Genomic DNA, 13,659 nt, shown 5'->3' on the forward strand with positions numbered 1-13,659 from the left:
TCCCATATGTCTGCCTGTAAAAATGTTGTATAGCTATAACATGCACGAATGCTTAGTATTTCCAGGGAATGGTAACCTACCATACCGGTCCTGTGGATCGCAGGGTAGGGACTCTATAAAATGGGGACCCAAGGGTCTAGACCTAACCAAACCGAGAACCGGTGTCATTTAGAACCGACCGAACACAAAGTATACCAGAGGCCAGCTGGGGGAGAGATGGGTGGCGAAAGGTTGGCCGGGTAGGGTATGGTACACCGTATCCAACAAAACAACGGCTAGCACAATGGTCACAACAGACAACAAACATAATCAACCTCTAGTAAATTGAGAAAACATGCAACCCCTCTAAACATCTATAATGACTCTAAACATTCTATCTCTGAATGTAAAAGGCCTTAAACTCCCCACACAAAAGACTACTAGCACTAGCAGAAACTAAAAAACAAAATGCCCAAGTGGTATTTTTCCGAGAAACCCATTTTATGTGGAACAACAGACCCAAAATTAGTTGCCTACAATTCCCACAAAATTTCCACTCCTGTTATAAAGCGAAACGAAGATGTGTCCTGATCCTGATAAGCAAAGATGTTTTGGTCTCTCTTGTCAAAAAATTGGGTGACAAAGAAGGCAGAGTCCTATTACTACAATGTGTCCTAAATAATGAAAAATACACCTTCATTAACATATGTGGCACACGCGAAAATAAGCTAGACTTCCTAGAGAAAATATTCGCAATGACCATACTACACGGACTAGACTCAGTGATTGTAGGCCGAGACACAAACTTCCTCCTAAGCAGCTCCCTGGACTTGTCCTCACACAGTAAATCTCACCCCATGATGACCAAGAATCAGGCAACCACGCATCCAAAACTGGGCAACACGCCCAGCATGGCTATGTAGACCCATGGCGCATCCTTCACCCAGGAGAAGTAGACTACACATTCCATTTCCCGGTACATAATACATACACAAGAATTGACAGATTCCTCATACCAACCATATTGATAACACAAATTTAAGACGCAAAGATAGGAACAATGACACGGTCAGAGCATACAAAATAAGGAGCAACCCAACACAGGCACTACCGATAAGACTACGAACCAAAGACGAGGAGACCCTATGTAATCTCTACACCTTCAACTGGAAACAGTCAGCCATCACTTACTTGGGAGTGAGCATTTCCTCCACCCTAACAGAGATCATTAAACAGAACCACAATACCCTGATACAAACATGTAGAACCGAACTATATAAGTAGAGATCGGTTAAACTACCATCATCAAACTACACTCCCCAAGAGGCATGCTACAATGGGTAGATATAAAACACGACTATGTCCCAGGCGCTTCCCCCGTGGACGTCCTGTGGACACCAGCACACCTTAGACACGCAACATATAATGTCTACCCTACGACACTCCTAGGGATACAGATATGGGACGCATTCTAAAAAACGAAATCGGCACACAAACAATCCACCCCCAAACACCCATAACAACGATAAAACTATTATCCCCATGGATATCAGCCAAACCGTGGCAAGACGCTGGGATAACCACACTTGGAGACCTATACCACCAAGAACAAATGCTACCCTACCCTGAACTAAAAAGCAAATACTCTATACAAGACAACCACATTTTTCACTATCTCCAAACTAGAGGCATCCTCACAACGCATGGAACAACACAAAACCCACAACAATGAGCAAACACAGAAACGTACCAAGACATTGTCACAAGGTGTAAGATGACCCCGACAAGGCCCAAATCCCTATCAAAATGCTACACCGCGCTCGTAGAGAATATCCCAGACAAGCCACACAGCTATAGGACGAAGTGGTCCAAGGAACTCAAATATGATACACCAAGACAGACATGGCAGAGAGCACTCAATGTCCTACACAAGGCATTACAAATTGCTACTCACACATAGAAGCACACAAAAAATGTATATACAGGTGATATTTAACACCAAGCAGACTACACAGAGCATACACCAGGTACCTGTTGGAGGTGTGGCGCAACAGAGGGACATATGACCCACATCTGGTGGGAATGCCCAACCATACAACCCCTATGGGAAAATGTAGAGAGACTACTCCAGACCCTAAAGGTGAAGAATATCCCCAGAACGCCGGCCATATAACTCTTTCTTCTCCTATTCCCCAAGGGCATTACCAAGGCAGCCAGACAAATAACAGCCATGACACTACTAGCAACCAGGAACTTACTGGTCCAGGGATGGAAACAGAACACATGTCCTACATTCACTGAACTCAAAACCAAGGTCCGCCAACACTACTTGTGTGAAAGGCTTTCGGCAAATACAGCAGAAAGCCATCAAACCTTTGATGAACAGTGGCAGCCATGGGTGACCTATGTTAACAAACAAAAAAAACAGTAATTTTACTTACCGTAAATTCCTTTTTTCTTAGTATAGTGGCAGTACTTACAACCTGTATTCGTCAGCCATCTGTCCAAAGAGGGTCCTGAGACAGCACAACCCCTGTTAGTGCCTCGAAAGTATACAAATAGATGATAGATTTTCAGGGATCTTCTAACATCTAGGAGATGCCACTTTCTTCCAGATCCGATGTAGGAGATTGACAAAAAAACGGCAGGACAATAGGTTGGTTAATCGCAGCACTAGAAATAACCTTAGGCAAAAAAGAAGGCTTGGTGTGCAGGACCACCTTGTCTTGATGAAAATGGTGAATTCCGGAGAGGAAGAGAGAGCTCGGATCTCACCTACTCTTCTAGCAGAGGTGATAGCCACCAGGAAAGCCGTCTTGAAGGTAAGTAGCTTGATAGGAACCTCCAGTAATGGTTCAAACGGTGGTTTACAAAGGGCTTGAAGCACCAGAAACAGATCCCAAGTAGGGAAAGGTACTAATTTAGGAGGCCTCTTAAGCCTTATGGACTTAAGAAATCTTCGAATAAGCAGGTCTGAGGCAATGTCATGAACCAGGAAGTGACTTAGGGCTGAAATCTGGTCTTTGAGCGTAGATACTCCCAGGCCGGCTTCAAACCCATCTCGCAAAAAAAGAAAGAATTTCCGGGATAGAGGCTTTTGCCGGATCCCAACCTCGAAGTGAACACCAGGTTCTGAACTCCATCCAAACTCTGAAATAGATTTCAAAGTGGACAAGCGGACAGAAGACAGCAACACGTCACATAAAAGGTCAGAAAGACCATGGCCTTGAAGGATCACCCTTGCAGCAACCATGCCATCAGGTGAAAACATCTCCAGAGTTTCCACGGGGAGAGTCACATTCTCCAATATTTGAGAAGAGACTGGGAGATGCCAATGTGAGATTGTCATGTTTTCCACTTCTGAAAACCCACTTTTGTTCGGCCAGAAGGGCAGGACTGCCAAAATTCTAGCCTTCTCCCATCTTATTTTCTGAACAATCTGTGGTATAAGAGCGACAGGAGGGAAAACATAAGCCCTGTCGAAGTTCCAAGGTATCGATAGACCGTCTAGGACATCTGGGTAATCACCTGAATGGAGAGAAGCAAATCTTTGTACTTTCCTGTTTCTCCTTGTGGACAACAGGTCTATCTCCGGCCTGCCGAAGCGTGAAACCAGCTCCAAGAAAACTTGTCTTGACAGTGCCCAGTCTGTCTGAGATCAATGGCTTCTGCTGAGGTCGTCTGCAATAACGTTTAGAGACCCTCTGAAATGGGTAGCTGATATAGCGAGAAGATTCGCTTGAGCCCAAGACATTACGCGGTAGCAGATATCTTGTAGAGCTTTCAACTTCGTGCCTCCCTGGTGATTCAAATAAGCCACTGTAGTGGCGTTGTCCGACTGAATCCTCACTGACTGATTGGTGATGGCTGAACGGAAGGAAACCAGTGCCTTCCAAACCGCATTTAATTCCCTGAAATTTGAGGAAGCGCCTGCCTCCACTCTGTTCCAAAGACCTTGATGGAACTGAGAACCTAGATGAGCGCCCCAACCCATCTGGGAGGCATCTGTGGTTATCGTAATCCATTGTTTCTGTGCAAATGATAGGCCCTTTGAGATGTTGCTTCTGTGTTTCCACCAGTTCAGTTGTCTTTTCACCCCTTTGGATAGGTGGAAGGGAGAGTCTAGATCTTCCTGTTTTCATGTCCATTGGGAAAGGATGTCCCATTGCAATGGTTTTGATTCCGCCTTTGCCCAGGCCATTGCTGGGATTGCAGAAGTGAGGAGGCCTAGTAACCTCATAGCATCCCTGATTGAACTTAGGTTTTTTTGCAGCTTTGATACGGCTTTTAAAATCCTCATTTGTTTCACTATTGGTAGAAAAAGAGAGAGGGACTGAATTTACTCGAAGACCCAAGAACTCTAGACTTCGTGACGCAGTCAGCTTGGATTTTTCCAGGTTCAGGATCCAACCGTGATCTCTTAAAACCTTTATTGTAATCTTGAGATGAAGATTTAGCAGTTGTCTTGATTGGGCCTTCAGGAACCAATCGTCCAGGTATGGAACAATCGGGATACCTTTCAGACAAAAACTGCCGCTATGGGTGTCAGAATTTTCTTAAAAACTCGAGGAGCTGAGGACAGGCCAAAGGGAAGAGCCTTAAATCCGAAGCGTGAAACCAGTTTCTTGTTAGAACCGCAAACCTGAGAAACTTCCGGGAAGATTCCGAAACCGGTACATGGAGATAAGCATCTTTTAAATCTAACTTTGCCATGTAATCTCCCTTTTGTAGAATGTGTGTCACAGACAGAATACTTTCCATATGGAACTTCTGGAACAGTATGCAGGTGTTTACTTGTTTCAGGTCTAGGATCGGCTTCTCCCATCTTATCGGAATGATCCATCTGGTTTTTGAAGCAGAAAAAAGCATGAGTAAACTCCCTGAAATTCCCAACGTTTGGGTACCTTCTCTACCACATCTTTTCTAAAAAGAAGAAGAGCTTCTGTTGGGAGAGCCTCTGTTTTTACTCTTGATGGATAGCTTGAGAGTAGGAAGGATGGACGTGGTTTTGATGAAAACTTTATTCTGTAACCTTCTGAAACGGTTCTTGCAATCCACCCATTTGAAGTACTCTTTTCCCATTCTTGGGCGAAGAACCGAAGGCACGTCAAAACTTCCTCTATTTGTCATGCCTGTTGGATTCCAGGCTAGACCACTGGCTGTTGTTTCCACCATGTTTTTGAAACCTGCGAAACCGCCCTTGGTAACAAAAGGACCTCTGACCCTTGTACTGAAATCTTTATATCCCTGGGTTCTTGATTCCAGAGGCAGGGTTTCTTTGTATCAGACATCAGTCTAATAATGTCTTGTTCCTCTCAAAGGGTAATTCACATCAGGATGCCTTAGACGCAGAGTCAGCCGTCCATGTTCGTAGCCAAAGAGCTCTTCTGGCTACTGACGACAAACCCATAATTCTTGCTGATACACGAAGAAACTCATCAGAGGCATCCGAAAGGAATTCATTGGATAGTTTCAGTAGGAACAAGAGCTGGGAAGGATCTGTATCTGATATTCCCATAAGGGAATCTTCCAGGGCTTGTAGCCAAACGCTCTGAGCTCTGAGAACCGCTGAACCTGCAATTTCAGCTCTGCACTGATATCCTGCGGCCTGGAATATTCTTCTACACGAAGTTCCGGCCCGTTTGTCCATTGGGTCTTCAAGCCCTGAGACTTCGCCAATGGGTATAGTGGTTTTCTTTGATAGCTGGGCAATCTGAACATCCACCTTAGGAAGATCTTCCCATTTTTCTTCAGACTGTAGCATGAATAGCAGTTTAAAATGCTTTGAAATGAACGCACGTCTTTCAGGATTCTTCCATTCTCTATGAAGGAGATCCAAGATTTTAGGAGACATTGGGAAACCTTTAACCTTACCCTTGGTAGGTTAGTTTCTTGTACCGTCGTCGTCACTTCTTTAATAAATTTCTTCAGCTCTTCTGGTGGAAAACCCTCCTCCACACTTGAAGCCAGGCTGGAAATGAAGAAAAAAAGCATTCACCTTAAGAGACGTCAGACACAGAAGGAGATCTATTCCTCCTACGCTTTGTGGGCAGTTTCTCCCGAATAGCCGGTTCTTTTTTCACAGCATCTTTAAAAGATTCAAATGTCTGGGACAATTTTTCCTGAAACCAGCCCAGGAAGGATGCCATATCAGTCTGCTTGGCTTTTTCTAGCCGTTCCGTTGCGCACTGATTGCATGTTTTTTTGCGACATCCGTCAGGTAGAGGTACCGCACATTCCAGACAACATAAGTGCTTAGATTTGCTTGTGGCTTTTTTTGGAACAGAAGTTGACATCTTGTCTTTATCTGTCTTATCTGGAGACATAGGACTGTCAGAATAATTTAATTCTAGGAGCATGCATAAAGAAAGGTGAAAAGAGGAGAGTTAAATAGTTAAATCTCACCTCAAATCACCTAAGATCCGTGTAGGAGGGCTGGTGACACGGAGAACCAGGACTGTACACCCACCCGTGGGGTCAGGAAGGTCCTGCACAGCCATTAGGTCCAAATTTTGAATTTGGCGCCAAACACCGTTTCGCACATGCTCAGTAGCGCGATTCTGTGTTCGGTGGACAGCAAAGCCTCCCGGGCGTGCGTTCCACCACTGTGCGCATGAGTAACGAGCAATGAAGGAGGACCGCCTGGGAACTCCGCCAGAAAACCACAAAAGACAGTACCCGGTCGCGTTCCGTAACGCGAACCCGGAAGTACTATTGCCACTCAGTTCCCGCCCGGGAAACTATCGGGCACTCACCTCCCGGTCAGCAACCTGCGCTGAACGCACCAATCTCCACCTGCACTGTGGGGAACCTGTCCGTCCCGTTGCCGGGACAAGAAGAACTGGTGTGTGTCTCTGGGTTACAGCTTATATGGAGGCAGCAGGCGGAGCACAGCATTTAAATTCTAAAGAAGGGGGAGCTTCTTGTCCAGAACCCTAAGGAACATCCCAGTTGTAAGTACTGCCACTATACGAAGGGAAAAAAACACGCACCACCAGCCAAAAGAGCACTGGGAGTCAGGCACAACCAAACCAATAGCAGCCTGTACCATCGTGACAAAGGGCAAGACAATGTACCCCCTTGTTACCTACCCCCATTTACTTTTCTGTAACAAGTTATAACCAGGACATACTTGAAAACGAGAGAAATCTCAATGTATCCATCCTGGTAAAATATTTTCTAAATAAATAATGTACTTTATATATCACACTATGTAAACATTATGCATTCTCTACTGAACAGGAACAAACGATAAAGGTCTAAAATATGTGTCAATATATCCCCCCCCCCCTTCTCTCTAAAATAAAGTAGAAAGTACTTCAATAAGAAAACAATGACAACGACAATATCGACATACAGCAGGCTCTATGAAAAAGATGGTCCTTTATCAGTTACAGAGCACTCCATAATAATATTACAATCATCACAAACACCAGAACAGGATCAATCTTACATGTTTTGTTGTTGGTCTGTGGTAAAGGAAGTTATAATGCAATTCATTATTTTCTCTTTACTGTTTGAATTGAATGATATGGTTTAGGTTACAAAAGTACATTCCATCCCCTGTCCCCTGTCTTAGGTGGTCGTAATTATTAGTTTCATAAAGACTTCATGTCAACAAATAATTGACCTAAGAAGAAATCCAATAGGATGCAATACCAGTGGAACAGTCATAGTTTTCCCTATAATTTTTAAAGTGTTCAAGCTACCCTTTAACAACCTTATTCCTCCTGGATAGAATAGCTGAAAGAGTGATCCTTTCACTAATAATTTCAGTGAATACAAAACTAGATATTTTATCAACTTTTTGGTGCACACTACCAACTCAGCAATTGATCATCAAATCTTTGTGTGTGTGTTGTCATTGATGGAAATATATATCTGCCCATTGTGAAAGTTCATCTTACCTATGTGCCACGCTGCCTTCTTGAATCTCTTGTACAAATATTCCAAGTTCCCCTCGATTTTCACTCTTTAGGCCCACAACACTAAACCCTAAACTGCCAATGGAGGGTTTAATCAGATTCAGTGTTTCAATCAGCCGACCCTGCAATGAACAATATGTTAAACTGGATAATTTGGAAAATCAGAATATTCCATATGAAATACATTCGGCATAAAGTTTCTTTAAGGAGTATATATTGTATATAGTTACACTAATGTGTACCTGAACCAGCTGATACAATAGTAGGAAACATTAAATTATTACAACAGCAAGTAAAGTGCACAAACACACACTTACTATTCCTAGCCATGAATTTTCTGTCTTATTAAATAGTGTAATTTCTAGAGCAGCGACAGTTCTGCTGTAACATTTTAAATTGATGTTTTTAGTACTACAATGCTAGTCACTACAGAGATCTTTGCTTCATATTCATATCTATATTCACATGGTACATGTACATTGTAAGTCATAAGCAGAGTTTGCTGGTGTTTATTGTAGGCCATTGTTAAGTAAAGCTTTATTCAGTGAATTGTAGTTCACCGTTTAAAGGAACACTTTAGTCTTAGGAATACACTACACTAGTGTTCTTCAGCCTCTGTCCCCCCTCTCCCCCCCTCCCTCACCTCAGCGATATAAAGAGTTATTAACTATTTATTAATTTGAACTCCTCCGAAATCATCCGATAGGGGGATCTAATGCAAATCAGGTCTTTGCCACAGGACACTATTGAATCAATGCTTACCTATAAGGCTTTTTTCGGATGCTGGATGTTCTCATGCAAAGCGAGAGGACGTCCAGCATCATTTTACTGACTCAAACTGTGCGAAACTCCAGGAAGGGCCTCTAGTGCCTGTCCACAAGTATTACTGCAATGTAAACATTGCAATTTCTCTAAAAATGCAATGTTTTACATTGCAAAACTAAGGGGGGCAGGGACAGCGCACCCAGGCCACTTCAATGATTGCCCATTTAATAGATACCAGCATATGACAAAGTTATTGTGGGCCATGTGTTTTAATCGGAGTAACCTTTCTTAAAGTCCCCCAAAACTATACTGTTCTGTATTTGAGAAATAATGTTCTACTATTGTAGTGAACACATACTTGTGCCATTTGTTTGATGATTTGGTAAAATTCCTCACTGTCAGGTTTGCCATTGATCTCCGGAGATACTGGTCTTCTTGACATTTGTGGAGAGTCAAGCGGACTTCCATTTTGCTGAGACAACGCATAGGACTCATTCTGCACTGTTGCAATAGAGCTGGATCCGTATGGAGAAAACTCACTTACAGAAGATACAGAGGGTGTCACACTAGTCTGAAATTGGAGAGAAAAAGAGGAATGCAATTGAAACAATTAAGCCATGTCTCTGAAAACCACATAGATATGAAGCGTAATGAACAGGTCATTTTGATACACAGAACAGGTCATATCAGGATGCATGTAATGGTACATAGCTGAATTTTCTTTTCTCACTAAGCAACATTCAATATACAGCAAGCAATGCCACTGAATTTGCTAAATGTAGTTTAAAAAAATAAACTATTTGAAAAACATGAAACGTCTTATTTTTAGAAGACTTTCATTAGTGTACAATGTTAGCATATCCTGTTGATTTTTTATTCTCTAATTTATTTTGGAAATTGTAAACTGTACAGGCAGTAATTATTTTTTTTATTTCTTCGAGCCTTACAGGAATGGATACACATATTACATAAAAGAAAATTGATGTACATATGGAATGTTTTAACGAGAATTGCTGAAATGACATGGTCTTATTTTTCAATACATTTCTCTGCAAAAATAGTGCACTACTTGATATCTAGGTGTATTAGAATGCAAAACAGCAATGTCAGCACATAAAGTCGCCATTCGTATTCTTTATGCAAAACATATGATCACGGAGCAAAAAAATTGATGTGCTTAAACACAGGATAGGCAACTGTATAAACTGATTATTGGTCACCACATCGAGAAATATTTGCACATTAACATGGGGAGAGAAAGAGGGAAACTATTCACATTTCATTCATGAAATTGAGTATTTATTTTATTTACAATGGTGTCTAATGTGCCGATATTATCTGCAATCCTGTAAAATGGGATAAAATGTCAAATGCAAAATGAAGCTATGTTACACAAAGGGTCTAATTCAGAAGTGTTGCAATCATACCAGTTTATAAGGGAGCAATGGAAGTAATATAATCACTGTTGAGGTTATGGTGCAAAGAGTGAGTTTCACCCCGCCATTTTTTCCCTAAACCACTTTTGAGCTTGCCAATAAATAAGTAACCAAACAGTGCTCTTCCTGCATTTACAGCGTGGCCCTTCTGCTGTGCTCAGACAATGCAAACGGTTCTGCATCATTCTTGCATATTACTTCCCAATTTTCCTATAGGTTTACAACACAACACATAGGTGTTGTCAAAACATTAGTTAAAAAAGTATAGCTTAATTCCTTAAAAATAATTAGCATTTATACAGCGCAATGCTTTAAAAACTACATAATGGGTATATTTAACAATAAATAATCCACTGACAAAAACAATGCTTAGTAGATAATTTTTTTAACTTTTTTTTTTTTTTTTTTATGCGTCGGCTAGCTAACAAGCTAGTGCGGTCAGCGAGCTAATAGCACTTGAAATGCTAATTCACTTGCAAACAACAAGTTAATTTGCAAACGTGCATCCTGCTCGATGTTTAAAAGAATTTTCCTAATCCTATACTTTATATAGAGTTTGGATGCAAAAGCCCTGATTTTAATCTTAACACCAAATGCAGCAGTGCGATTTTTGCAGATTTGCTTGCACTAAAATCCAACCTGATGCTGCTTCAGTAACTGCCATTATAGTAGGAATTTAGTTTTTTAGTGAATAAGTCTGTAAGTGCTGCTCTAACCATACACATGCAGATGTGACCGCTAGTAGGCTGGAGAGCCTGCAGCAATGGAGCAAGATGTGTAGCCCAATGAAGACCACAGAGGGATAACTGTTCATTTAAAAGCTAACATTTATGGTTAAAACACCATAAAAGTCATATGAAACTTTGACAATTCATTGTCTCCTCCTGGGACAGTTTACACCTTTATACACTTCTCCTCTGTATAATTTTAGTTGAGATTAGCCTAGGTTCACAAGCAAAACTACCCACATTAACTTGTGGAGGAAAAGTAGGAAGTCATAACCAATGAAATGGACACTCCAAGCATCGTAAACACCCATACATCTTGAGTTGCAGCAGGGACGTATTAGCCGCGAGGCAAACAAGGCATTTGCCTTGGGTGGCACTTTCCAGGGGGCGGCAAAAAAAGCCCCCCCCAAATGCCCAGGCAAATGTCTTGTTAGCCTGGTGGCTAACTGAAAATCCAGGCGGGCGGGCGGCGCTGAGTAATGCCGGGCGAGGGAGCAGAGTGATGCCGCGCGAGGGAGCTGAACAGGAGGATCAGTGCTCCCTCACCGCCTGCAGTCACTGGCCGCCCAGCAGCCCCACTGGACCCCAGAGAAATGAGAATCCACCACAGCATTGCCAAAGGTAAGGAGGCTGGGGGGATTGAAAGAAAAAAAATGTGAGTGTGTTAGTGTATGTTTGTGTGTCTGTTAGAGTGTGTGTGTCAGTTAGTTTGTGTGTGTCTGTTAGTGAGAGTGTATGGGTGTCTGTTAGCTAGTGCATGTGTGTCTGTCGGTGAATGTGTCTGTATTTAGAAGGCGTGGAAGGGGGGCGGGCCTGAGTTTTGTCATGCGCAAAACCAGGATACACCACTGAGTTGCAGTATTAGTGAAGTAATGTAGACAAAAAAATTATTAAGTATTGCATTAAGGATTAAAGTGTAGAAAAGAGGAGGAAGGGAAAAAAGAAAGCGATAGAAAAAAATGAGGGCAAAATGGGGGAAGGAGAGGAGCAAGGGAAGGCTAAAATTATAACGGGGCCGGCTAGTCACACCAACTAAGCCCCACTCCACTGAAACGATGACGAGGTGTACCTAGCAACACAAACTACAATTCTAATCATGTCCCAGACAGGAACAGCACAAATGACGCAGAGGAAAGAAATACCTTTGTGTATATTTTACTCTCTCCCTCATAGTAAGAGCCTTGAGATCCTCAAAACTTCTCATATCTTCTGGTATCTTCTACCTAGTTTACCCACCTTTGTAATAGAGGTGTACATGCCTGTCTTTAGAATATTGGATTCAACCCTGTCAGGATTGGGGTATCCCCTACACACAGGGAGAAGGATATTAACCAAAATAGAAGGAAGAACAGGATACGTAGAGTGACTGGAATAAAAAAAAAACGTATGCCTAAAAAGGCAAGAAATCGTAGTAAAAAAAGATGCCTATGTCAAGGAATACAGAGGTTCACAAGAACGAGAAAACAAGCCAAGGTCAAAGGGATACAGAGAGTCAGAATAGTCAAAATATGAAACCAGGTCAGCAACAGGAAAAACAATATTAATAAACGTACTCTCAGGCAAGCAAGAACAATGACAGGGCAATGATTCCCAGCAAGGTGGGAACTTATGTAGGGCTATAAAGAATACTATTGCACACCATTATCACCCTGCACCAGGACACACAAAGGGATGTGATGATCTGTGCAAGACGTCCAACAAATATGACATCACTAAAAAGAGAGTATAAAGTGTAACACCTATAGGGTCCTGTAACTTTAAAGGACGCCTGTAGGTGGCGTGAGGTTGCAATGGAAATCTGGCAATCTTGCAGATAGTGCAGAGAACTGCAGCTGGAGGTTTCCAGGAATGCATCGCTCACAACAGTGAGAGCGGCATGAGACCGGGATCTTGGTGGCGGCTGCGCGGCACCACCAAGTAGTACAGTACCCCCAAACTCCGCCCAAAGGACGGGAACCACCAAAATGAAAGAGTCGCACCAAGCAAGGCGCATGGAGATCCACGACGCCCACCCAAGAACGCTCCTCAGGCCCATAGCCCTTTCAGTGGACCAGATACTGTAAACGACCTCTAGAGAAAACGGAATCCAGAATGCGCTGAACCTCATATTCTTCCTCCCCATGGACCAGAGACTGAGGAGGAGGAGAACGAGGAGCAACGGTAAACCTATTACAAACCAAAGGCTTTAAAAATGGAACACATTAGGTATACGAAGGTTAGAAGGCAAGTCAAAAGCGTAGGAGACGGATTGATCCTGCGCTAGATTCTAAAAAGGCCAATGTATTGAGGGGCAAATTTCATGGAGGGAACACGGCGACGTATGTTCCTGGAGGACAACCAGACCCTGTTCCCTGTCCCCAACCTGATAAGTTTGAGCAGCAATACGATGTTTGTCAGCCTGAACCTTGTGGGAAGAGGAAGACTTCTCTAACAACGCCTTAAACTATGGGCATAGAGTAGACAGATTAGCAAGATGTTGGTCCAGAACAGGCATCACCATTTTGGAAAAAGAGTCAGGAAGGGAGGAGGAGTGATAACCATACGTGGTGTAAAAAGGACTGGGCCCCAAGGATTCATGAGTAGCATTGTTCCTGGCGAATTCAGCCCAATGGAGCAGATAAGTCCAATTGTCTTGACTCAGAGACCAAACAACGCAAGAATTATTACAAGGACTGATAAGTACGTTCAGCGGCACCATTGGACTGTGGATGGTAAGCGGAAGAGAAAGCCATCTCAGAACAAAATTTATGCCAGAATCTGGATATGAATTGACAATCTTTGTATTCATTGAAATATTTTATGTGCGTAATACAACATCGTGCAATT

The 13,659-nt window shown here is 42.6% G+C and overlaps 1 protein-coding gene across 10 annotated transcripts in view; it reads right to left on the bottom strand.

Annotated features, from left to right (window-relative positions):
- Positions 1-13,659, bottom strand: part of MPDZ (multiple PDZ domain crumbs cell polarity complex component) — a 157,406-nt gene that overhangs the window by 114,847 nt on the left and 28,900 nt on the right. For all 10 annotated transcript variants that reach the window (XM_063455138.1, XM_063455143.1, XM_063455147.1 and 7 more), the window contains exons 4-5: positions 9,028-9,240; positions 7,887-8,026 (exon numbers count right to left, since the gene is read on the bottom strand). In XM_063455138.1, coding sequence (XP_063311208.1) covers positions 7,887-8,026; positions 9,028-9,240 — 353 coding nt within the window. The remainder of the gene's footprint in view (positions 1-7,886; positions 8,027-9,027; positions 9,241-13,659) is intronic.

Source organism: Pelobates fuscus, chromosome 5 (assembly GCF_036172605.1).
Source record: "Pelobates fuscus isolate aPelFus1 chromosome 5, aPelFus1.pri, whole genome shotgun sequence".
Classification (NCBI taxonomy): domain Eukaryota; kingdom Metazoa; phylum Chordata; class Amphibia; order Anura; family Pelobatidae; genus Pelobates; species Pelobates fuscus.